At 57.1% G+C, this 25487-nt stretch overlaps 2 protein-coding genes across 4 annotated transcripts in view; both read right to left on the bottom strand.

The window, feature by feature from the left end:
• Positions 1-1934, bottom strand: part of HDAC8 (histone deacetylase 8) — a 39154-nt gene extending 37220 nt beyond the window's left edge. For 2 of the 3 annotated variants that reach the window (XM_080365620.1, XM_080365621.1), the window contains exon 1: positions 385-1934. In XM_080365620.1, the coding sequence (XP_080221746.1) occupies positions 385-627 (243 nt within the window). In that variant the 5' untranslated portion in view covers positions 628-1934. Of the gene's footprint in view, positions 1-341 lie in introns of all 3 variants that reach the window. The other variant, XM_080365622.1, reaches the window with a different exon arrangement.
• A 133-nt stretch (positions 1935-2067) lies between these two features.
• LOC308053831 (phosphorylase b kinase regulatory subunit alpha, skeletal muscle isoform-like) lies at positions 2068-24679 on the bottom strand. The gene is given in 34 exon segments (XM_080365590.1): positions 2068-5922; positions 6172-6372; positions 6515-6568; positions 7093-7422; positions 7425-7484; positions 7487-7555; positions 8629-8667; positions 8960-9075; positions 9483-9584; positions 9959-10088; positions 10175-10253; positions 10454-10533; positions 10698-10854; positions 11001-11140; positions 11335-11429; positions 11784-11960; positions 13892-14067; positions 14462-14540; positions 15473-15617; positions 16287-16396; positions 17465-17599; positions 18025-18103; positions 18307-18414; positions 19134-19229; positions 19345-19467; positions 20979-21032; positions 21350-21496; positions 21611-21709; positions 22147-22227; positions 22425-22507; positions 22882-23050; positions 23599-23646; positions 24143-24301; positions 24479-24679. Coding segments are annotated over 34 exon segments (3972 nt in total). The 5' UTR covers positions 24557-24679; the 3' UTR covers positions 2068-5748.
• Between the last annotated feature and the right edge of the window lie 808 nt (positions 24680-25487).

The following is a 25487-nucleotide window of genomic DNA, read 5'->3' as shown; positions in this document are numbered from 1 at the left end:
GGCCCTGCCCCACTGGGGGGGCGCGGGGCACCCCCGGCGTGGCGGGAAAAGGCGCAGCAGCGCGCGGCGGCGCGGGGCGACCGGGGAGCGCCACTTCCGCGCGCCGAGGCGCGGCGAGGGGAGAGCCGAGCCCCCTACAGCGACCCCGCGCTCCTCCTGCCCGGGGCCGGGGTCGCCCCCACCGCTGCCCCTTCCCCCACGCTCCCCGCACCCTCCCGCTGTCCCGGGGCTGGCGGCCTCCCTGCGGCGCCCTCCGCCCTCACCGCCGCGCTCCCAACGCCCCGCTCCCCCCGCCGGGGCCCGTTAGCCGCCCCTCGCCAGCCCCTCGGCGCGGCGCTGACCCGCTTGGGCACTTTGCAGAGGGAGTCGCAGAGGGCCACGTACTCCGGGCTGTACACATAGACCGGCGGCGCCGCCGCCATCGAGGCCGCCACGCCGGGACGCCCGGCACAGCCGCCCGCGCGGGGCACGCCGGGACGGCCGGCTCGAGCCCCGGGGCACGCCGGGAGCTGTAGTCCCGGCCCGCGCGGTGCGGCCGGCAGCGCTCGCCGTGCCGGTGCCCCCCGCCCCACGGAGCCCGGCCGCGGGAGAAGGACACGCCGTGCGCTCGCGGGAGAGACGTTTCATGGGGAGCCTTCGGCCCGCGCAGCTCGAGGGGGCGGCTTTCCGTTAAAAACGCGGTAACCGGCGTGAAGAAAGGCTCGAGGCCAGCAGGCGCCCACCCAAGGGGCCCCGTCGGCGCCCAGCGCTGCCCGCGGGGCCCCCGCGCTCGGCCGCAGCCGGCCCAGGACGGAGAGCAGCGTGCCCGGGGCGGGGGGGCGCCTGTAAGCATGGGCGTACGGCACCCGCAGGACAGGCGCTGCCGCCGGGAAGCAGCTCCGAGGGACTACGCAGGCACCGCTGCACGGCCCAGCTCCGAGGCCAAACGCGCGGGGAAACATCAGCGGCAGGGGGGGAGCCGCTCCGGGGCCGCAGATGCGCGCGTGGTGCCGTGGCCACCCCGCACCCGCCAGGAACGGCCCCGGGGGCACGTGGCACCTGGCCAGCTCAGGGGGCGAGTTCAGCTGGTGGCCGTCACCCTCAGGGGGTGCTTCGCGGCGGCATCCCCCCGGCAGCGCGCGCTGTGCCCACCCGCCCGGAGGGGGCAGCCCCGTGGGAACCGCTGTGAGTGCGGACGGCCTGTTCAGCCGGGTGGCAGAGCTGCGGGAAGAACGGGGAAGGTTAAGGAGCATCAGGCGGTCAGTCTGAGAAAGACCTAGACTGGCGGAAACATGCTCCACTCTCCCTGAGGCAGTAACGGCCACCAGAAAAAAAAGGTGACCACCAAGGGGATCCTGTAATCCCCTTGTTGCCAGGCCAAAGGCAGTAGCTTAAAGGAAGGGAGCGAACAGAGGCAAGTCCATGCTTGGGGCAGCAGGCAAACTCCCTCCTTGCCCATCTTGCCTTCCCAGGTGCCTCTGTACAACAGGTATGAGGCTCTAGACGTGGAAGGCCAGTCAATGGATGATCGTCCATCTACACCAGAGGCGTTGTCAAGGTCAGAAAGGCCTACCCCTGCATCACAACCACCTCTCTAAGGAAGAAAAGGTCGGTTATAGTTGTGAGTCCCTTCTGAGGGGAACAGAGGGTCCAACGTGCCCAGCAGACCCTCCTCTTAAGGAAGCCTGCTGCCTCCCTGGGGCCTGGGTTAAGGACATCACTAGGAAAATTCCTAGCCTAGTACAGCCCTTGGACTATTACCCATTACTGTTTTTCAATCTGGGTGGTGATGAAGCTGCAGCACATAGTCCAAGGGCGATCAAAAGAGGCTTCAGGGCCTTGGGCAGCTGGTGAGGGAAGCTGGAGCACAGGTTAGTTTTTCCTCTGCCCTTTCAGTTTTCGGTAGCAACGTTGGAAGAAACATGACAGACCCAGTGTATTAATACATAGCTCTGTGGCTAGCATCACCACCACAATTTTGGGTTTTTCAATAATGGGAAGGCCTACAGGGGGGTGCCACTCGAGGAGAGAAGGTAGAGAAATTGGGAGTAAACTTAAGCCTGGGAAGAAGAGAGAAGGGAGAGAAGGTGTTCTTCAGATCTTGTTTTATTTCTCATTACCCTACTCCATATTTGATTTGTAATACATTTTCCCCAAGTAAAGTCTTTCTGCCTGTAATGGTAACTGGTGAGCCACCTCCCTTGTCCTTATCTCGACCCACAAGCCTTTTGTTATATTTTCTCTCCCCTGCCCAGGTGAGGAGGGTGAGTGATAGAGTGGCTTTGGTGGGCACCTGGCATCCAGCCAGGGTCAACCCACCAAAGCAATCCAGGAGACTCCTGGAATACATTGAGGATGACTTCTTAAAGCAGGTAATAGACAGCCCTGCCAGAGGGGATGCAACAGTGGATCTGATGGTCACCAGCGCAAGTGATCTCATCAGTGACTGCGTCAAGACTGGAGGCAGCCTGGGCTGCAATGATCGTGCACTGGTGGAGTCTTCGCAGTCTTGAGGGATATGGGTCAGGCAAAGAGTAAAGTCAGGGCCCTGAATTTTAGGAAAGCAAACTTCCAGCTGTTCAGGGAGTTGGTCAATAGGACCCCCTGGGAAACTGCCCTCAGGTACAAGGGATCAGGACAGAGCTGGCAGATCTTTTAAGGAAGTTTTCCACAGAGTGCAAGAGCTCTCGGTCCCTGGGTATAAGAAATCAGGAAGAGAAGGCAAGAGACTGGCATGGATGAGTCAAGACCTGCTGGTCAAACTGAAGGGCAAGAAGGAAATGCGCAGGCAGTGGAAGCAAGGACAGGTATCCTGGGAAGAACATAGGGACACTGGCTGGTTGTGTAGGGATGAGGTCAGAAGGCCAAAGTGTAGCTGGAGTTGACCTTGACAAGGGATGGGAAGACTAAGAAAGGCTATGTCTAAGACTAAGAAGAGGTATGTCATCCAGAAAAGAAAGGTCGAAGAAAGCATTCCCCCATGATGAACATGACTGGCAAACTGGTAACAGTGGATGAAAAGACAGGTGCTTAACAATATTTTTGCCTCAGTCTTCACTGGTGGCCTCCCTTCCCACACCTTTTAAGTAAACAGACTGCAGGACAGGGACTGGGGGAGCAAAGTCCCTCCCACTGTAAGAGATCAGATTTGTGACCAGCTGAGGAACCTGAATATAGCCAAGTCTATGGGACCTGATGACTGAGTCCCGAGGGAACTGGCCAATGTAGTTGCCTAGCCACTCTTCATGGTATCTGAAAAGTAACAGCAGTCAGGTGAAGACCCTGGAGATACTAAAAAGGGGAACGTTGCACCCATTTTTAAAAAGGGTAGAAAGAAGAAGGTGGAAACTACTGGCCCATCAGCCTCACCTCTGTGCCAGGGAAGATCATGGAACAGATCCTCCTAGAAGCTATGCTAAGGCACATGGAGGACAGGGAGGCGATTCAGGACAGCCAGCACGGCTTCGCCAAGGACAAGTCCTGCCTGACCAACCTACTGGCCTTCTATGATAGAGTGACTACATCAGTGGACAAGGGAAGAGCTACTGATGTCACCTGTCTAGACTTCTGTAAGGCCTTTGAGACAGTACCCCACAATGCACTTCTCTCTAAATTGGAGATGGATTTGATGGATGGACTGTTCAGTGGATGAGGGATTTTGGCTGGGTGGTCGCATTCAGAGGGTAGCAGTCAACAGCTGAATATCCAGGTGGAGACTGGTGACAAGCGGTGCCCCTTGGGGATCTGTACTGAGACCAGTATGTTTAATATCTTCACCAATGACACAGATACCAGGATCAAGCACACCCTCAGCAAGTCTGCAGATGACACCAAGCTGAGTGATACAGTTGGACGTGCTTGAGGGAGGGGCTGCCATCCAGAGGGACCAGCAAAATCTCAAGAAGTAGGCCCATGTGAACCTCAGTAGGTTTAAGAAGGCCAAGTGCAAGGCCCCGCATGGGGGTCAGGGCAAACCTTGGTATCAACACAGGCTGGGGGATGAAGGGATTGAGAGCAGCCCTGCAGAGGAGGACTTGGGGATACTAGTGGATGAAAAGCTGGACATGAGCCGGCAATGTATACTTGCAGTCTAGAAAGTCAACCATGTCCTGGGCTGCAAAGTGTGGCCAGCAGGTTGAGGGAGAGGATTCTGCCCCTCTACTCCACTCTCATGAGACCCCACCTGGAATACTGCATCCAGCTCTGGGGTCCTCAGCACAAGAAAGACATTGGCCTGTTGAAGCATGTCCAGAGGAGACCACAAAAAATAATAAGAGGGATGGAACACCTCTCCTGCAAGGAAAGGCTGAGAGAGGTGGGGGGTTTCAGTCTGGGGAAGGCTCCAGGGAGACCTTATGGCAGCCTTTCAGTACTTAAAGAGGGCTTATAGGAAAGATATAAGATAGAAAGGGGACAAACATTTTAGGACCTGTTGTGATAGGACAAGGGGTAATGGCTTTAAACTAAAAGATTCACACTAGATACAAGGAAGAATTTTTTTTACAATGACGGTGGTAAAACACTGGCACAAATTGCCCAGTGTTTACAGATGCCCCATCCCTGGAAACATTCAAGGTCAGGTTGGACGGGGCTCTGAACAACCTGATCTAGTTGAAGATGACCATGCTCACTGCAGGGGGGTAGACTAGATGACCTTGGAAAGTCCCTTCCAACCCAAACTATTCCATGACTGTATAACCCTACTCCCACCATCATTTTGTGCTGTGTACACCTGATCCCCACCAGTCCAACCACACTATCCTATGTGGGGTTTGACCTGCAGGATAAGAGTGGAGCTGGGACTCACTTCTAAAGTCACCACCCTTCTCTTGTGCAAGGCTGTGGAAGCTGGGGCAGAGGCCAGAGCTGAGCATTAACAGCACATCTGTGATGGGACAGCTAATGCTGAGCCAGCCGCCAGCTAAATGGTGCTTCACAGGGCACATACAAACTCAGAAACCTGCAACTTAGCCATCAGCAACACTGCCAGGCACAGAGCAGATGGCATGGAGGTGCTGCCATCGGCATACCCCACTCAGCCAGAAGCCCTGTCCTTGTAGCTTAGTAGTAACAGGGTTCTGTTACCACCCTGGGATGTTCCTGGCTCCCACAGCCTTCCCAGCTCAGCAACCAGGACCCCTGAGGGGGGGCATGATGGGCTGCCAGCTTCCAATCAGCACAGCAGTGGCTGGGTTGAACTGTTTTGATTTTGGGTCTGCTGAGAGAAAGGCTCAGGCAGCAACCCCTTTTCCTCTAATAAAGCCTTTCCATCACCAGCAGGAAGAGCAAGAGCTCCAGTCTACACTAGTATTAACCCTGCAGATTTGGAATAAAAAGCAGCACAGAACAGGTTAAAAACCTCAAATCTGCTGGAGCCAGGGAGACTGTGAGCTGGCCGGGGAGCACTGCAGTGCTGAGCACACAAGCCTGACGAGGGGGGCCCTTTCCATCTCCCTCAAACACAGGCCCCTCTGGAGCTGATGGCCCAGGAGAAACCATGCAGGCAGACACTTAGAACGCAAGCAGGCTTCAAAGCTCAGCCTTTCCTTGCCAGCCCTTGCTCCACAGTCTGCACACAGGCCTAGGTCAGCTTTGCATGCATGCCTCCCGTGGAACTCCTGGAGAGAGCCATTCACCCACCAGAGGCCAGGACTGGGAGGAAAGATGGCCACACAGGCTGCCTGCAAACTAGCCTAATGCTCATCTTTAAAAGGTGTGTGAAACAACTATCCTGTGGCATCTGCAGCCTGGGGAAAGGAGGTGTGAGAGCTACTGCATGGAGCAGCCATCGGTGGGCAGGAAGTCATACACGTACATGGCCACCGACTTGGACAGGTAGGTCATGGTGCCAAACCGACCACTCGGTGCACTGTCGTACAGCAAGCTGCAGATGCCCGTCGTGGGATCCCTCTCCAGCATGTGGTCGTCAGCACCCAGGGCTTTCTGGATTTTTGACAGGGAAAGAGAAAGACAGCATTAAGAATAAGGGCAGCCCCCTCACCAGCTTCCACCCCAAGCATCCTCCATTGTACCCGCAGTGTGACACATCAGTGGTGAGCACCAGGAGGACACTGCATCTTTGCTGTGTCCCATGAACATGATGGGGGCAACAGGCAGGTCCCTCCAGGTGCGTGAATCCTGTGCAGCTGTGGGGATCACAGACAGCAGCCCTGGGTGAGGCCTAGCCCCTACCTGCTCCTCATAGAAGAGGTCGTTGGCTGTGTGCAAGATCTTTTCCACAGCTATGATACCGCCAATGGTGTGCACCTCCATGTCCACCAGCATGGTGAGAACTAAGATAGCCTCCACCAGCAGCTGCCTGTACTCTGGCTGGGGCACACGGTTGAGAACAGACTCAACATGCACAGCAAACTTCATTTCCCCTGGGGTCATCTGTGAGGAAGGAGAAACAAATGCACCTAGAAGGCCATATCATCAGCACAAGTCCTGAGCTATGCTGGACATTCACCCAGGGCAACCCAGCACCCACCACCAACCCACCTGCCCTGTTTCCCCTTCACATAAACCTTCCTACCTCTCTCGTTGTTGAAGAGGGAAGAATGAAGCCCTCTACGGAGAGGCCATGGCACTGCAGAACAAGGAGAGACTCTGATTACGGCCTGGAAAAGCACCACACTAAGACACATAGGCGCAGCCCACCAACCCACTTGAGCATTAGTGTATGCTGCTCACATGCTTCACCTCCACCCCCTGACTCTTTGCACAGCAGCACTCCTTTCTCATCAGTTCCACATCAGCTGGAGCCCTCCTGCACACAGCACAGGGCTCTGCTCCCTGGCTTACCATGCCAAGCACAAGCCGTGGCCAGAGCTGCTTCAGCTGAGGCTCCAGCACTGCGCTTGCCTGGTGAATGCATAGAGAACCTGAGCAGACCTAGCCCTGCTCTGCAAGGGTCAGAACAGCATAAGGTAGGTCCCACATGCCTACAAAGCAGCTCCAGGTCCTCCCCAGCTTTCCGTGGCCAGCTGCAGGCCTTGTCCACAAAGCATGTATACACAACATTGGGGACCAGCCCCAGATGCCCCTCAGCAAGGCTACTGCCTGAGCAGGTTTACATGCATGGAGAGGAGCCAGCCAGACATTTAAGCTCACCTTCTGTAGGACCTTCCAGACATTCTGGTAGAAGCCCACAGGGACACGGTTGAGGGCCCCATCCAGCCGCCGTCTCCGCTGCCACTGGCCCTGGCGGCTGTCCTTGCTGCCCTGGTCTTCCAGCATGCTTGAAAAGGAGCCCTTGCCCAGCAGCTCTGAGGGCCCATCAGACTGGGCAGACAAAACAAGGACCACAGAGATTGCTGAAAAGTTAAATATCCCACACGAATGCAGCCCACTTCTGCCCAAGAGTTTATGCTCACCCAGCCTGGCTTCCAGGGCAAAGCTGTCATCCCCTGCCCCCAGCAAAGCCCCACCCTGCAGCCCTGGCTCCCTGTGGCTCCCCCTGGAGCACAGCTCCTTTCTGCAGCCACAAACAGGACAGACCCCATGCATACAGCCAACAAACGTAGGTTACCAGAGAGGACTTCAGCTCAGTGTCCCCAGACTGCAAACTTAGGGGCTGAAAGAGAAAGGGAGAGACAAAAACCATACCGTACCAGAGCAAGGCAACCATCACGGCAAGCAGAGCAGCAGCAGCAGCATAAACCAAGCTCAGGTCATGGGGCTGCAGTTTGCTGGAGATTGAGGGGTAGTTTTGACAGGTGAGCTGCAGAAAGTCATGTTAGCATCAGAGGGGAAGGACTGTGCTAGTGCATGGAGCAGCTGTGTGGCCCCAACACGTTACTGCTGCAACAACAGCCGGCTTGTGCTGGCTGGCACACAGCAGTAGGGCTGTTACTGCTCTGTTGGCATGGGCAGATATTTTAGTCTCAGGCAGACTGGAGGGCCAGCAGCAAGGTGACTGCCCACAGATGACCCTCCTCGTCCCATACACGGTCCCTCTGCAATGCCAGGTTTCACACTGCAGCAGGGTGGCCATAAACCTGCTCCACCGCCCTGGTCCCTGCAGGCCACCTCTCTTTGAGAACAGGACCCCTCCTGGACAAATGCCAGGCACCAGAGGAGGTCCTTGTTATTTGTAGCTGGGCAGGAGCCTCTGCCCCGAGAAGAAATTGCTGGGGAGGCTACAGGCAGGATCCAGAGATCACCAGTGAACACCAGTGACAGGGCCACTGCTAGTCAACAGCACTGGAAACATTGTGCCATCCTGCTCAGCAGTTTTTTGTCGGTATAATGGAATCTATTCAGCCATAGCAGCTATGGAGCACAGCTCCCAGCTGGTTGTAATGCCAAATACACCCACAGCTTAGAAAGGCCTTCCTCCCTGCCAGTCCAAACACAGCCGGCCCCACTCAGAGGGGAGCTCCTCGAAGGCTGGGGGCCAGTGCCAGCTCTGGGCCCCGCTCAGCACATTAAGCCATGCCAACCTCTTCCCAAGGAACCAGCCTCCCCCCCTGCACCGAACAGAGCAACCTTGGGCCTGCCAAGAGGAGAAGCCAGCTCTTTGCTGCAGCAGCTTGCTCAGTGGGTTTGTTTAGGAAAGCTCATTAACTCATGCATGCTCAGAAGCTGGCCTGGGATGTGACATGAGGGATGAAAGCAGAGGCTGCAGGAAGACCAGGATGGCTTCACCTTACTCCCAGTCAGAGACTGCCTACGTTTATCCAATTGCTGCAAGAAAAGGAGGAAATGAAAGTTTCTGCTGATGGAAGAGGCCCACCAGCCATACCTGGGACACTGCGTGTCCCCACCCCCATGCCTTCTCAAGCACCCCTGTGCTCCCCCTGTACTGCGCTGCCAGAGCAAGCCCTACTAACAGATTTACCCCAGTTCTCCCCCCAGGGCAGGACTGGAGCCCAAAGCAGCTCCTGGAAGCAGATATAAACTCTCTGAAGCCCAGAAGCAAGCAAGCTTCTGCTCTCCCATCAATCCTGCCTGTGCTGCTTGCACTACCTGCCCTCACCTGTTTGATTTCACTTTTCAGCCTGACAATGCCAGCACGCTCAGGCTTGGTGGCCCCAACAGCCCCCACTTCACAGATGGAGATAGCAGTGGTGAATGACAAGTCGGCTGATCGCACTGGAGGGGAAAAGAGATCTAGAGTGGGTACCACAGCTCAAGAGCACAGACATCCCTCGTTGCTGCTCAAGCACTTGTACTCTGCACACCCTTGCCCTCTACCCCAACCAGCACACAAATCCATAAGTGCAGCACAGAACCACTTCAATTCAGGCCCAGCCAGGCCAAGCGCCAAACTAAGCAAAGCCCCAGTAGCCACAGATCTCAGGCTCAAACCCTGGAAATAAGCTCAGCACCATCCTGCCAAAGAGCATGGCTTCTTGCTGTACTACTGCAGTGCATAAACAGCTGTGCTGAACACGCAGGGAGATGGGGACATCCCCCAAAGGCAGGAACCCCCAGAGCTGGCCATGCACCACACGAGGACCCAGCTTTGCCCAGAGTCACAGCCCTGCTGAAAGACTCACCGCTCCTTTCCACCGCAAACTCCTTGCCAGACAGAATGTGGTAGAGAAGGCTCTTCATGTCTGATGGGCTGAGATTCATCAGGTTCTCAGTGGCTTCTCCAGCTGGAGAGAACAGAGTTGTCGTACCCCACTTCACAGCCCTCCTAGGACATTCCTACCCTGCATCCCATCCTGTTAGCAGGGGAAGCAGTGGTATAGGAGCTCATCCTCGAAGGATGTACGCTAACACGATGTGTTGCCTACAATTGGGACTCTTCCTCATGCCAGCCCAACACATGCCTGAATAGAGATGGCAGAGAAGTGCCCCACCTGTGCAGCCTGAGAACAGTCCCAGCTGCAGACCCTGACACTTTCATGCAGGGTCTCACGCTGGCCCTGAGCTGCCCATTTTTAACAGCACTTTTACTTCCTGGCTGACAGGGCCCCAGGCACTGCAGCACCCACACCAGCCCGAGTGCCATCCATGCCACACATACCTGAGCAGCGCAGAGAGTGCGCCAGCTCTGTTGCCATCACCTGGATGATGAGCCCGATGCGGATACGGAACATCTCAGCAAACAGTGTGGGCTGTGTGCGCATGTACATGGCCAAGTACACCATGATCTCCTGGAGGGAAAGAGGCAAATCATCCCACTGCTGCTCCCCAGGGCAGATACCCAGCGGTGGGGTCCCTGGCGGCCCCAGCCCCTCACCTGCGTGAGGATGGACACGCTGAGGTTCTTCTCACTGGCTTCATCAATAAGGCGAACAAGCTCCTCATAGGGGATTGGGCTGGGAAGGGAACAAACAGCAGAGCAGGTGAGAGGCAGCAGAGTGAGCCCTGCATCCCTCCTGGTCTGTACAGCTCAGAGAGGAGAGATGCAGGCCTCGTAAAGCCACCCAGAGCCACTCCTGCCCTTGGACTCCAGAGCAGTGGTCTCACATCCAGCCCCAGCACAGCACATGTGGGGCAGGACAGGTGCCACACTCACGCAGAGATCGTCTTCTCACGTGGCTCTGGGGGCAGCCCCACCGTCAATTGCTTCTGGTGAGACAAGAGGTCAGTGCAGGCCTGGGGACAGAAAGTATCACAGGCATCACCAACAGCTCAGGGCTGGGGGTCTCAGCACAAAGCAGAGGGAGACGGAGCTGATGCAGCCATGGTTCGCCTGCTCAGTCTGCTGCCTCCTCCCTGACAGACCTCAGTCTGCTAGAGGTCAGGTACACAGTCATTACCTCGTCCAGAGCTTCCACCTTCTTCTTGAGTATGCCAGAGATGTAGCGGATCAGGGCCCACTGGCGTGTGTCCCCCACGCGCACATACAACTCAGTGAGGAGCTCCTTGACGGTGGGGCCAGGCTGGCTATCAAGCCCGGTGTGCCACTCAGGCCCCCTGCAGTAAAGGAGATGCCAGGTTACAGCCAGCGATTTGTCCTGCAGCAGCTTCCTGGCAGCCCCCAGGTTTTGTGGGCTGGGACACGTGCACAGCTGCGCTGGCCCTCTGCTCAGCGAGCCAGCAGGACTTGGAGCTTATTGTACTTGAGAATAAGGAGCAGGTAGAGGATGTCCGCTTGCTCCTGCGGTGTAGGGCAGACACGCAGCTGGTCCACCAACGCCTTGCAGTTCACATTGCCATCCTCATCACGGGGCAGGTTCATCTCTGCATAGACTGTGTGGCTCTGGGGGGAGACCCACGCTCCTGGTTAGCATCCCAGCACCTTGCACCAACTGCAGTCTGGTTATGGAACCATTTCACCCGTGGATATTCCCCGTTGACAAACACCAAGCCTTCCCCCTGCAGCCCTGCAAGGGCCCTCTGGCTCCAGCTGAAAAGATGGCACTGCTCAGCCAGCCCAGGAGGGACAGGGCTCACCTTGCCATCCGTGTCATGCTGGTGGGATGAGCTCAGCAGCTTGACCGACTGCTGGGACGCCTGGAAGATCTTGCTGGGGACATACATCCCAACATCTAGAAGAAAGCTAAGGTTGGCACAGACACTTGTCAACCCCAACTACCACTGCTGTGCCCCAAACCACCTCACATCTGACACTCGGCTCCCCTGGCAGCCCCTGCTCACCCAGTTAAGAATGCCATGGGGAGCTGCCATCCCTTATCATTCAGCAGTTTTCATGAGGACTGCAGACACCAACTCCAAGATACTCCATGGCCAGGACTAGCATGGTGGACATAACATGCCTTCACCCAGGCAAAGGCTAGGTTGCTCTGCAGTCCATGGGGTCACCAGCATTGCACAGCTGGGAAAGCTCTGAAAGCACCTCGGCCTCACCCCCGGGCTTGAGCAAAGGTGCTGGAGTTACTCACTCTGGACATGAAGGTCCTTGGCCTTGGACGCTAGGGACATGAGGTCACGGGTGGTATGGACAGCAGCCCGGAAGCGGGTCAGCCCTCCCCGCTGGGCAGTGGGAGGGAGGTTTGACTGAGGAACCGTGCGCTGCAGCAGGTGGTCCAAGTACTGAGCAACCTCATCATACATGTCCGCTGGAAAGGGAGGCAGAAGAGGTGGGGACTGAGCTGCTTTGTACTGGGGCACCCCCAGAGCTCAGAGAGCTCCCCAGCTGTGCCTCAGCAAGGGCAAAGCTTTGCTGCCTGCACAAAGTGACAATGTGAGCTAGTGCTGGCAGCCAGCCAGCCAGCACCAGCAGCTGGGCTCACAAAGCATAGCAGCCACAGCACCCCTGCTCCTGCACTGCTCCACTGCCTGGGGTGCTGGTTGCCAGCCAAGGCCAAACTGGGGCTCCCTCCAAGTCCCACCTGGACAAAAGAAGCAATGGGGCTGCAGCACATGTCTGTCCAAGCCTGCACAAGGACAGCAGGGGCTGCTGAAACCCTATGGTGAAATGCTTGTGCTCTTTCCCTCCACAGAAGAAGGGTAGGTGTGCCAGGGACTGCTTGTCCAAGCAGAGACCACTTAGGAGCACCCCAGCATAGCAAGGGCCTCATCCAAGCAGGACTTCAGCATGAGAGCAAGGCAGGATGGGTTTTGCCACAGTTATTTCCAATTAGAAGCTACCAGTTATTCCTGATTAGGCGCTAGAGGAGTTACAGCTCCTGCCCTGTTCTTTGCCCAGCCTCCAGCAGCTCCCATTGCTCCCAATGCCACATCAGGAGCGCCTAAGCCACCGCTCAGTAACTGCAGCATGGAGGGTGCTCAGAGGCCACACCTCTGCTCAGCCGGGAAATAACAGCACTGCCCAGCAGTGAGGGGGATGCCTTGGCAGAGAGATACCCCATGCCAAGGTAATGCAATACAACACAGAGCTGCTGATGCACTTCCAGCCAGTAGGGCAGGGCAAAGCCTTGCTGCTCTCCAGCTGGCAGACAAGCTCCATGGCAAGCTGCAGACTGCATCTGAGGTCGATTGCACAGCGTGCTCTTTCTACACCCGGTGGGGATGCCTCATGCCAGTGCCTTGAAGACTCGGCTGGAGTCACACAGACATCAGGCTTGAGAACATCATCCTGCCTGGCTTCAGCACCTGACCACAGGAAAAACTTAAAATTGAGCATCTTCTAGCAGCCGTGGAAAAGCCAGGCAATCCCTGTCTCTCATTGCAGCTGTGGAGGAAGCAGACACCTTGGAGACACCTAGGTGCAGCCTGCAAGCAGACCATAGGCAAAGCAAGAAGAGGGCAAGAGAAAAAAGTATTCAGTCACATGAGTGCAAACATTGGCTGCAGGAGCAGCAGAGGCAGAGCAGACTGATGGGAAGGCTGGGAAGATGGCCAACACTTGTCAGGCAGGAGGAGGATATAACCAGGCCTGCTTGCAAGGGGAGTAGCAAAACCTGCAGCCCACCATGGCCTCAGGACATCCATCACCCTGGGACAGGCCAAGGCCCTCTTGGGCTCCCTGTCTACAGCAGCAAGGCCTCAATTTAGCACCCACTGGAGCAGTTCTCCCCAGGCAGGGTCAAAAGCTACAGGAAAACAACACTTCAATTGCTTGAGGACATGGTGGTTCTTCCCTGCTGTCTCGGGTACTGTACCACCACTTTCTGCACCATCACTCGTGCATCAAAGATTCTCAACCGAATCTCCTAAGCAGAGGCAGGTTTGCCAACCCTTCATCTCTTCCCCATGCAATAGCCTATGAAGGTCAAAGTGTCTTGTTCCAGAGTGTCCTCCATGCTGTCCACAACCATGTGCACCAGGTCAGTCCCATCTGGCTGGGAAATCCCTCTGGCTAGGGGGCTACAACAGCTGCATCAATCCACCCAGTCCCACCCCACTGGTGTCACCATGAGTGTCACCCAAAAAAGGTTAATTGATGGAGGGTCAGATGGGACTAAAAATATGGTGAAAACCCAAGTGTATGAAGAACACAGTGGTGGACGCTGGCAGGGAGTTTGGGTGTGGTGAATGTCAAACTCATCAATAACACCACAGCAGCTATTGGCCTGTTCCCCCTTACCATCCTCGGCTACCTGCAAGCCATGCAGCCACTTCTCGGTGTCTAGCTCCTCAAAGCTGTCAATGCTGAGCTCGTAACTCTTGGCAAAGACCTTACCCTCTGGCCCAGGGTCCATAAAGCTGAGGTGCGTTCGGCATGATGTTGTCAGGAACTCCGACAACTTACCCGTCTGGGTCCTGGGCAAGAGGAGGGGAGGTCACACAGTAAGGAAGGGAGAGGCAATACCCTTGGTTTTGCCACCTGGATCCAAGGCAGGTCCTTCAGCAGGAAGGGACACAATTGCCCAGGACCATACACATGCCCCAGTGCCTGCAACTCCTCCAGCCACAAATGGGCATGGCAGGGCTGCCCAAAAGCTATCAGAGGGATCCTGCAGCCATGGTTTAATGACGTGAAGAGATACATCCTCTTTCACATCTCCTCTGTTGGGACTGTAGCCCCAGGGCGCACTTACAGCCTAACACACCCCAGTGTATCCTCCCCAACAGCCAACGCTCAGAACCCAGTATAACCAGGCTCTCTGAGGCCACGAGCCCTCTTCCCTCCTGCACCCCAGGAAGCTGCACTCACCTTGCACCACCGAAATACCCATCCTGCAGCTTCCGCAGTGTTGCCAGTACTGTGGGGTGCACACTGCTGCCAGTTTCATCTGTTGGTTACAGACACAGGTAGTCAGGCTCACCCACTCAAACAGGCACCCAGAAGGTAACACAGGGCCAGGTGGGCATTCACACACACAAAGCACCATGGCATTGGCCAGACCCTTGCTTTGGGGTGCACAGCCAGGCTACGGCACAAAATGCCCCATCCAAAAAAGGAAATTCAGGACTGTCCAGGTGGATTCCAGGAAAGCCAGGCCAAAGACGCCCTCCAGGCTTCAGGGATTTCACCTCTGACTGAAGCTGACAGTACCAGACAGCAGCACCCAAACAGCCCCCTGCTCTGTCCTTGGCTCTCACACAAGGCAGTGGAAGGGGGTGCCATCAGGGGCAGAAGACACCACATCTAAGGGCACACCCAAGACACTAAGGGGATTTCAAGTACACAAGGAGAGCCAAAAAGGCCTGAAAGCAGAACAGAGTCCCTTCCCTGCACCAGGCTCATGGGAAAGCTCAGAGCTGCTCCAGAGAAGCCAGTTTTTCTCTGCAGCATCACACAGCTATTTGCTCCTTCTGGTTTGCTGTTTTCCCCTCCCTGTTGTTGAGGAAAGCCTTTAGCAGGTAATTAGTGAAGAGTCAAGGAGCAGGAAGAGCCCCAAGAACACTGTTACAGCGGGATTTCTCTTTTGTCTTGCTTCCAAAAGACCTCCCAACAAGCCTAGCTGCCTAGTGACTGAATGCCTCCATGCCAGCAAACATCCCTTGAGCTGCAGGCACTAGTACTTGGCAGGCAGCCCTGCTAGCTGCCAGGATGGCTGCCAACTCAGTGTGGCTGGTTTTTTACAGGATATTACTGGCTGTTCAAGCCCCACCATATCCTCATCACCAAGATGGTCCCACATCTGCCCGCCCCCTTCCTCCCACAGAGACAGCTTCCTGGGCTGCTCTAGCCAAATGCCTTGCAAGGCCAGAGGATCTATACCGAGCATAGTGCGGGAGATGGGAAAGGTGACGGTCGGACGCCCAGTCATCCTCCAGCGGCTGCAGAGGTAAGAGAGGTCCGTCCTCAGCATCTCCACAATCATCTTGTTGTCAAGAGCCAGGTAAAACTGCTGCTGGTCTATGAACTGCAAGGACAGTAGGAGACATGAGCAGCCCTTCCCACAGCCACCAGCTCCCTTTGATGCCACTCATATTCTCCCACAGGCGCTCAGCCAGGCCCACTACACAGTGCACCCAGGGGACATTGATCCTTTGCACCGACAGCTCATCCCACCTTACCTACCAGGTGCCACTACAGTCTAGCAAGGGACCCTCAACCCCTAGGGCAGCTACTGGCTGGTAACAACTATAAGGAGGTTAACACCACAGCTCAGCAGCAGCGTCATCCAGGCCCCACACAACTGGTCTGTGCTGTGCCGAGCCCAAGTGAATACAGACTTCTCACAGTGCCAGGCTTGTGACCATGCTCGACACAGCGTGTTGGACACAGGGGACAGAACAATCCTGGTCCTGCCATCAGCCTTCTCCTGGTGTCCTTGTCAGGGTAAGCAGAGATTTTCACCCAACACTGATCATCAGAAGGCTGAAACCATCTCCTTCCAGCAAGCGCAAAGCCAGGACCACCAACTCTGCTGCTTCACACCAAGGAGCTGGGGCTGCTCCAGCCTCTTAGGCTTTTCAGAGGGTGTTGGGCCACCCCTGAGAATAACTCAAGCACTCAGCCAGTGGAGAAACCTCCAGCCCAATTCCAGGTCACATGACAGCTGGGAATGAGCCTGTGCAAAGCCACCCACCTGTGGGGTAAAGGTAAAGATGTTCTTCCTGATTTTGTAGAGCTTGGAGGTCCCAAGAACACCCATGTGCCGGTAGGGCCGTCCAGTCAGGCACATCTGCTTGTTACAACCTGGGGGGGTCGGGGCACAAGGAGGAGTTTTTAGTGCAAGCCTCCTCACAAAAACAGGATGCAGCAGCAGACAGAGACAGGCTTCTCTGCTACTAGCCAGCAGGAGGCGGCTAGTTTGTGGTTGGGGTACCCCAGGACCCTGCATCGAGCTGGCACAGCTCTAGGGGACAGTAATACTCTGTCCCGCAGCCCTGCTCAGGGGCCTAGGTAGACCCAGGCCATCCCCACAGACTGTTACTGGAACAGGGAGGGACATACAGCCTCTCCTGACCTCCACAACATGCTGCACCTCCAGGTCTTTGGGGATGTCAGAAGCTGGGGCAGGGCCAGGGACTCCCCAAAAGCTGACAGCACCCCCATTGCTCCTGGATTGCTCCCAGAGCCCAGGATGGTGCAGTAGCAGCATTGCCCCTTGGTCACGTCAGCCCTGGTGGCTGCTAGTCTACTCCCCGCCCTCTTTGCCCATGTCACACTTGACCTTTTAGTAGCTTAAATTAGCCAGCATGTGCAGCTTACAGTGGATCAAGTTTCTCCTTTGGCCCAGGCTGGGTCTCCAGTTCCTGCACAACAAGCTCCATACCAGAGCGGTTGCAGCATCAGGAAATGAGCACACAGAGCTGAGCACACCCAAACACTCCCCTCGCACTCAGCCCTGCTGACCATCCAGCAACAGCTATTCCATCTGAACTACAGGTTCTGTCAGCCAAGGGGACCCTTCTCTGGGGTCTGGCTTGCCTCCTCCATTGAGATCTGAGTACAGGAACAAAAGGTGGCTCCTGCCTACACCAGGTCCATTCCTATATGGATCAGAGCCTCTGTTTGTCCCTGGAGAAACCGTACAACTGCAATGCCAAAGCTTTATCCCTTTCAGAATCACCCTGAAGAGCACTGCCTGCCCACCCCAGCTCCTCTTGGGCAGAAGTAGCCTCACTGGGCCCAGGAATGGGTGTCAGAGCCCTCATCAGCCAGGCAGACAGCAGCAGGGCAGAACATCAGTATCCATGAGCAGGAGTGCCAGGGGATGGGACAGACCCTCCTGCAACACTTTCACTGTGGAGCCCAGCTCACCCAGCCGGGCGTAGATGTGGCTAAGGATGCGAGCAGGCTGCACTCTGATGGGGTAGACGTCCGCCACAGTCTCCACGTCAATGTCTTCCTTCCTCAGGACAGCCTTGATGTCCTCTGTCTCTGCAAGGATGCACACTGGAAAGGGAGGATGACATGCTCAGTGCGGCAGGGGCACAAGCATCCCTGGCCTTTGGGGACACATACAAGGTGTCACACCAAATAGAAGCAGCTGCCTGGGGTCCCTTTGGGAACAACTTCCCATTGCAGAGGTCTGCCTTGCTCCTCCTAACACTCTTTACACCCAGCCTTCCCTGCTGAGCGGCAGGAGGGCAGGACAGTTTGCAGAGCTGCAGAGGAGGCTGTAGCAGGTGATATTTCCCTGGGGCAATGCAGGATGGGTGGAAGGACTTGCACCTCATCCTATAACCATCTTGCCATGGTTGAGATCTGGCTGCACCAGCAGCCACCCAGCAAGCAGAGCCACCCCTGCGAATTCCGCAAGGGTAGAGTCCCCAGACCTGCCAGGCCACAGGGGTTTGGGACCAGTCCCTTTCCCTCACCTTGGACCACCACATCAGGCTTGGGGACGGTTGCAAACCGGCGGTTGAGGGGATCTATTTCACCAGGAGCTAGAAACCCCTGAGGAAAAAGAGGTACGAAGAGATGAACATTTCATGGGCAGGACAGAAAAGGTGATGCCTATAGACAACCCACATTTAGGAGTCTGTGGGGGATGGAGGTCACAGCTTCCTCATGGTAGGTGTCTCAGGGTGGCAGCATTTGCTCTTTCAGAGCTCAAAGCCTGACCCCACAGCCCTCCCCAGCACCAGGGGTGACCATACCTCAGCCATCAGGCAGCCCAGGATGTAGAGGGACTGCCCCCACATAAGCGGAAGCTTGCCCATAGGTATCCTGTCCACAGTGTGGGGGTTCCTGTACTCCTCATCTACCTGGAGAATAAACCAGGAGTTTAGGGAGGGATCCAGACACAGGACGCTGAAGGAAACATCACCACTGCATTTTGAAGCCCAGCAGTTTAAGGCTTAAAACAAGAGCCTATGAAAGGATTTGCCACAGAAGGTCCAAACCATGCTGGCTACATTCCTCCCATCTTCTTTCACTCTTCTGCACGACTGCCCCAGGCATCTGCGTCGGACAACAGATCAGCTGCTCAGACTTTGTTTGGGTTCCCAACATGGGTCATCTCACTGGAACAACTGATGTGCTGACTGACATCCCCTAGGAGCACTAGGAGCACCAGGGTGATGTTCTTGGATGCTGACAAGAAGAGCATCTCTCCTGTACCACCTGGGCACCAGGAGGCCATTGCTCTCAGCCCAGGCCCACACAAACACTCTCAGCGCTGAATAGGAGCTCAGCACAACCTCCTTAGCCTAGGTCCATGTGTTTTGAGCTATCAGAGGACTCCAGGCTAGCAGACTGTCAGCAAAGCACCCTTGTGTATGGGACAAGAAATGCTTTGGGGAAAAAAAAACCACTTTATTTATTCAATATGGTTTTATAACAGCTCCAAGCCACACTTTTTTTACATGGGGTTTCCACACACTACATGTGCTGTTTTACCAACGGTTTGGATAAATAAGCAGTTAAAGCCTAATTATCTGGCAATAAGGCACTCCCACTCCCACCATAGCTCAGGACTACTTACTTTATCTGGCGGGACGCTGTACAGCTCTGGCATCAGGCACACCCCATTCTTCCCCTTGATGAGAACCCCCTCAAGGGCTTCCCGGTACTCCTGCGCCTGAGGAAAGAGGAGAGGGGATCTTCCCCAGTCATGGCTGCCTGCATCCTTCCTCCACATGCCTCCCTTGCCAGGGACTTCTTTCCACCAGCCTGTCAAGTCCTACCTCCCTTACCTGCTCCATGTTTCCACTGAAAATTCCATCAATGATCAAATACGCCCAGAAGAGAGGCCACTCACACTCGATGTTCTCAAACAGCTTCAGCTCAGCAGGTTCATAGTAGAGGCGGTTGGGGTCCTGCAGGGAAGGAACAACAGCCAGGGAGGTGAGGAGTGGCAGAATCCCCTCAAACTGACAGGACTCCTGCTCCCCCTGAAACCACAGCCTCAAATGCCCTCCCAGTCCTTCTCTGCAGATGATGGCTGAGACAGAGTCGAAAAGCAGTTTCACTTCCAGGCTGTGTCCTTGCCATCAGACATCCCCTCCCAAGCCCCCTGCACTGACACCAAGGGGACTCACCCTTCCTGTGCAAAGAAAGCCTACCCAAGCCCAGAAGAGCACCCCAGACCCTTGTACAACAGCACATCATCCCCCTTGCACTGGGGACATCTGCATCACTGTTGCCTCGCCTGCTCTGCCCCAGCATCACCAGGCTGGGCCAGCTGGGTGTGAGGGCTTGGGCTGGTCACGCGGGGTCAGACAGCAGGGTCCCTCTTGCCATTTGGTGTGGCTGCAAGCCTGACACAAGGGAAGTGGTCAGAACAGAGAGCCACCTTCCCTGAATCCTCCCACCCCAGATATGCAGTGTTGTGCCCTAAAGGTCCTATGCTTGAACTCCCTGCTAACAGCTTTTAATTCTGTTTGCTACACAAAATGGGGAACACTGGCCTTAGTGCAAAGAGGAGAGCAGGGACAGAGGGAGCAGATGTTTTCTGTAGCGCCTGCACATGGGCCACAAGCTCCCAAACTCCCACCTGAGTCCAGCCAATTGCAGTGCAGTGCCTCTGCAGGCAATGCTGCCCTTCCCGTGCCTCACAGCTCCCCGGAAGTAATCCACAGCTTTGCAAGCTGGCAAAGCCCATGAGTGATGGGAGTCAGACTGGAGATGCTGCTCTGGCTCTGGAGAGACGCAGCCACAGATGCTGCCTACTATGGTCAGGTCTGAAGAGGCACAGGAAAGCAGCATTTAGAGGCACCAGATTATTCTACCAACAGCCGCTGATGATTTAAGAGTCTCCAAGTACCATTTCATGGTTCTGTGGTTATCAAATGGAACAGTTGCTTACAAAATATTCCTGTTTTCCCTCCCCAGAGCAGCAGAAGAAAGTCTCCACTCACTCCAATGAAAGCCAAGCGTGGCAGCACACAAGCTGCATGCTGTTCCAGGAGAGGCAGAAGCAGCTTTGCGGCCTCCAGTGCTGCCACAAAGCCAAGACCATCAGGGAGAAGCACTGCAGTCACCTCCACAGGCTTCCACCCTTTGCTCAGGGCTTGTGCAGCCCCGGGAGAGCCAGGGAAAGAGCCCACTTTGGCAGGACTCCCATACAGGGCAGTGGTCCCATATTCCCACAGCCTAATTACTACAGGCCTGTGTGGGATTGTACCACCTCTGCAATGGGCTCTGGCATTTTGGGAAACCTTGCCCAGACCCATGACACTGCCTGGGACTACTCAGGGCTCTCGTTTTCCCAGTCCTCCCCACCACAGCCTTTGTGCTGCAACCTGGGGGTGCTCGCTGCAAATGCTAGTCAGGTCAGCTGCTGCTTGGCACTCAAGTTCTGTCAAGTGGTCAGCCTGGGGACACTGACCTCTTTGGGGGTCCTGTATCCATCCCGGAGAAAGCGGCAGCAGCCATAGCGCCCCTGGAAGGGAGGGAAAGAGGTGATAAGCAGGAGGCACATGGTGAGATACCTTGTACCCTCAATGCAGAAGCAGGGCAGGGGTCTCCTCCAGCCAAATATCCCCTCACTTGCTCACCTAGTGCTCAGACACCATGACCACTGTCTAGGGCCACAGCACACAGGACAGTTTCTTTGCTCACCCCTGCCACAGGTCATGAAGACTGGGAAAGGACATGCCTCAGCAACGCCCTCCCCAAGCATGTTTTTGGGGAGAAAAGAGTGACAGTTTGGACTGAACTGGCTCCTGGGCAGGACAAGACAAAGGCAGAGCCACTCACCTGCAGCTTTGTGATGATCTCTTGCTTGGTGATTTCCACCAGTTCACCATCCTCCACAGCAAACGCTGGGTAGGAGATGACAGAGAGCACACTGGCATCCACCTCCTTGGATGTGGAGGCTCTGGGCAGCATCGAGTGGAGGATGGACTGGGTAAAGGGGAAGGAGGGCTGGTTAGGTTGCCAGACCAGGCATCATTCACAGTGCAACCCCAGTGGATCACAGTTCATCCTGCAATGGTGTAAAGCCTGCGCGGGCCTCACCTGGCAGTGCTGCACCTCATCTGACAGCACCCGTATCACTGACTGCGGGCCTCCCTTTGCTCCAAAGAGATCCAGCTCATCCAGTGCCTCCAGGGCAGCCTGCAAGCAGGGCAAGACCCAAAGCAGCAAGCACTTCACCACGCTGCTCATCTGTAAGAGCTCTCGCCCCATGCCAGCCCCTCTGTGTAACACACTGCCCAAATTTAAGCAAAATTTAATCCCTGCTGTGGCTGCAGAGCACCCCTGGTCAGAATGTGACATCTCCAAAGCCACAGGTAGCCAGACATCAAGAAGGCCCTGAACATTTCTGCCACACACCCCAATTAATTTCTCACTCTGAGTTCAGACAAAACTTAGGCAAGAGGGGCACAGTTTTATCCCCGCACACAAGAAGAAAGGTCTTCCCCCTGCAGGAACCTGTCACTGCATGGGGCATTGAGCCTCAGTACCTCAACATGCCCAGCCTTCCCCATAAAAAAGCAGCATGGGGCCAGCAGTGCTCTCCGGCACTTGCCCAGCACTCCTCCCTGGCTCACCTTGGCCATGCCGACAGAGCTAGCATTCAACTCTGTGATACCCTGGTTCGTCTTGTCCCCGCGCTCCCATATCCCGAAGTCCTGTGCAGAGACAGCAGCACATTGCAGCAGGCAGCATTTCGAAGCATGCCCAGAAAGGCTTTGAACCCCACCCATCGGTGGTGCTCTCAGCAGGTGCCATGGGCCTCTGGGATCCACTGGGGCTTCAGAAGGGGCCAACCAGCCCACTCGCCTACACCCCTGGGGCACGCTCCCCTTCCCCAGCATGGGGTACCCACCGCAGTTTTGTAGGCTGCTTCAATGTAGAACACGAGGTTCTGGATAAAGTTGACTTCATCCAGGCTGTGAATTATGTGGAGGCCTGAAGCAGGGGAAGGAATTCATATTAGTCGCTCCAAGCCCACAGGCTTCCCTAGGAATGGGCTGCAGTAACCCAGGCCAGACACCTCTCCTCATCTCATGCCTGCCCCACAGGAGCCATGTCCTGGATGGCTCCCATCCCTGCTCCCATCCCACTACGGCAGCTCTGGGGCTTCAAGCAAATGGGGGCTTTTAGAGAGACAGACATCAAGGGGCCCACATCCACCTTGGGTGCTGTGAGTGCAAGAAAACAGCAAGGTCAGGGAGGTCATCGCAGCGGCTGGGCATCCAGGAAGCTGCACCCAAACTGAGAACATGGAGAGCCCTGCAGACTACCACACTCATAGCTGAAACGGCATCCCCCAGCAGCATCACCTGAGGCCGTCATCTGTGCCAGCATAAGCAGGTAGAGTGAGGTGGCATCCATCTGTAGGTGACCCCACTCATGGTCCCCCACCACGGTGGCACAGGTGCGGGTGTTGTACTTGGCATGCAGGCAGTCCTTGGTGCTCTGGTTGTACTTGAATGCCTCCACCTTGTCTACCTTGAGAACAGCAAGGAGACGCAAGGGTTTATCAAACCCTGTCTCCAGAGAGGTCTGGCAGCACCCAGAGCCAAAGGCTGCCCCATGCCATCAGCCCAGAATATGGAACCATGCCCAGCAGGGCAGGAATCCTATAGTCCCCAGGCTGAACCCCTCCACAAACCAAGGTGGTGAGCACAGGCTCACGTGCCACCCTAGTGCAGGGCTGCAGCTGTGGGGGGCCCATAGCCACAGCTGCACTGCATGGAGAGAAAAAGGTCACTCCAAATGCCCTCCAGGGAGATCTGCAGAGTCCCAGCACCAGCCAGGCCACAAGACAGAGAGCACCTGGAAAAGGCTCCACTGGCCACCAGTCTGCAGCACTGGGACTTCCATCACACCAGGGACCAATGCCAAACTGGAGCATATTTCAGACTTACTGGAAGGAGGCTTCCCTTGCTCTCAAGGAAGGCTAGCAAGAGCTGGCACAGCTGGGACCGACACTGTTTGTGGCAGAGCTAGGCCCTGAGGAGACTGCTCGACTCTCAGAGGCGCTCCCCAGCCCCTACCTGTCTCATCATGCACTGAAGCAGCCCCCGCATCAGCTTCACCACACTCTGCAGGAACAAGGAAAACAACCTCGTTAATCCCCACGATGCCAGGAGAATTCCTGACTCAGGATCAGCTGGCCACTGACCTTTGCAGAGCCCCAGCTCACATTTCCATGGCCCTGGCCCCAAGGCAACAGCAGAGGGAAGTGAGATTTCTCAGCCTGCCAGCATGGCCAAGCTGCTGTGCCACGCAGGGGGAGGGAGAGCACAGCTACAAGGATGCAGCTCCCCAGCCCTTGGGGTCTCCCTGCATCCTCTGACCACCCCAGACCCAGAGGGCTGGACCCTCGGCTGGGCTCCTGCGTGCTCCAGGAAGAGTGGACTCCGACATCCCTTCCACTGCCCCCCACGCCTGGGGACAGCCCTGTCCCCGTACCCACCACGTGGCCTCCCGCTGCCTTTTGGCTCCAGGGCTGGCTCATGCCAAAAGCAGACCAGCCAGGAGGTGGCTGCCGGCGGCACGACAGCCACCGCGGGCTCCCTCTCACCGGCTTCCCGCTACCTGCTCCAGTTCGTAGGCTTTAGCCTTGTCCTCGTCGCGGTCGGCATTCTTGCGGTAGGCCAGCCCCAGCCCCCAGACAGCCAGGATGCTGTACACGTTATCCCGGACCCAGGCGTCCCGGTGATCAGCGCTGGCCGGGAGCAGGCCAGTCACCGCGTCCTGAGGAGGGGACACAGCGGCGGGGGGCGCGGCCCCCCTTCCCAGTTAACTCCGTCTGATCCGGCCTGCGGGGCCGCGCGGCCCGCCAGGCCCAGGGGCCGCCGGGGCGCATCGAGACCCCGAGGCCCGCGACCAGGCGGACCCCGTCCCTCCTCCCCTCACTGGGGCGGCCCCCACCTGGTGCCGGAGGATCGTCTGCTGCACCAGGCGCGCGTAGCCGTCCAGCCGCACGCCCGAGTTGCTCCGGCTGCGCATGGCGGCGGCGGCAGCAGCGGCAACGGCGGGACCGGAGGAGAGCGGCCAGCACCGGCGCTGAGGCGACCAGCGAGCCCCGCCCCGGATCCTGCCAGCGCCCCGCCCGCGGCACCGCCCACTCGCTGCCGCCCGCAGCGCTGCCCCAGGCGCCGCGCCGCCTCCCGAGCGGCCTCTCCTCCCGCGCTGCCCCGCGGCTCCCCGCCGCCGCCGGCGGTCCCGGTCCGCGGAGCGCTCACTGCCGAGAGGCCAGGAGCCGCCGCCGCGGCGGCCCGGCCAGGGGGAGGCGGCGCGCGGCGCCCCCTGCCGGGCGGAGGCCGCACAGCGCTGCGGGCAGTCACACGACCACGCGTGCGCGGGTAGGGAGCCGCGCGAGCAGCGGGGTGCTGCCGAGTACCGCGGGCCGTGCGGGCAGCTGGGCGCGGGGACGCGCTGCACGGGCGGACACGCACGCACACCCTACTCGCGTGGGCAGGCGGCGCGGGCAGACCCCGGCGCGCACCGCCCGGCTCCTGGCGCGGCCGGTGCTCCCGGCAGCTGGTGCCGTGCCGCGCGTGGGGCTCGGTGCGAGGCACCGCCGGCCGCGCGCTGTCGCCCCGTGGCCGGTAGCAGCCGCTTGCTCTGAGCTCTCCCGATGCCGCGTGTGCTGCCAGCGAGCAGGGCCACAAGGGGAGGACGCAGCCAGCGCAGCTGACCTGAACTGGCCGAAGGGCTATTCCATCCCACAGAACGTCATGCTCGGTACCTGAACTGGGGGGAGCTGCCCGGGAGCCACCGACCGCTGCTCGGGAACGGGCTGGGCATCACTCAGCGGGGGTGAGTAACTGTGTTGGGCATCACTTGGGGGTTTCCCCGTGGGTTTCATTCTTTTCTCTCCCTGTCCTCTTCATTCCAATTACTATTGTCGTTGTTGTTTTACTTTATTTCAATTATT

Source organism: Falco punctatus, assembly GCF_963210335.1.
Source record: "Falco punctatus genome assembly, chromosome: 15".
Classification (NCBI taxonomy): domain Eukaryota; kingdom Metazoa; phylum Chordata; class Aves; order Falconiformes; family Falconidae; genus Falco; species Falco punctatus.
Note: the sequence above shows the minus strand (reverse complement) of the source record. Positions and strands in the feature narration are given on the sequence as shown.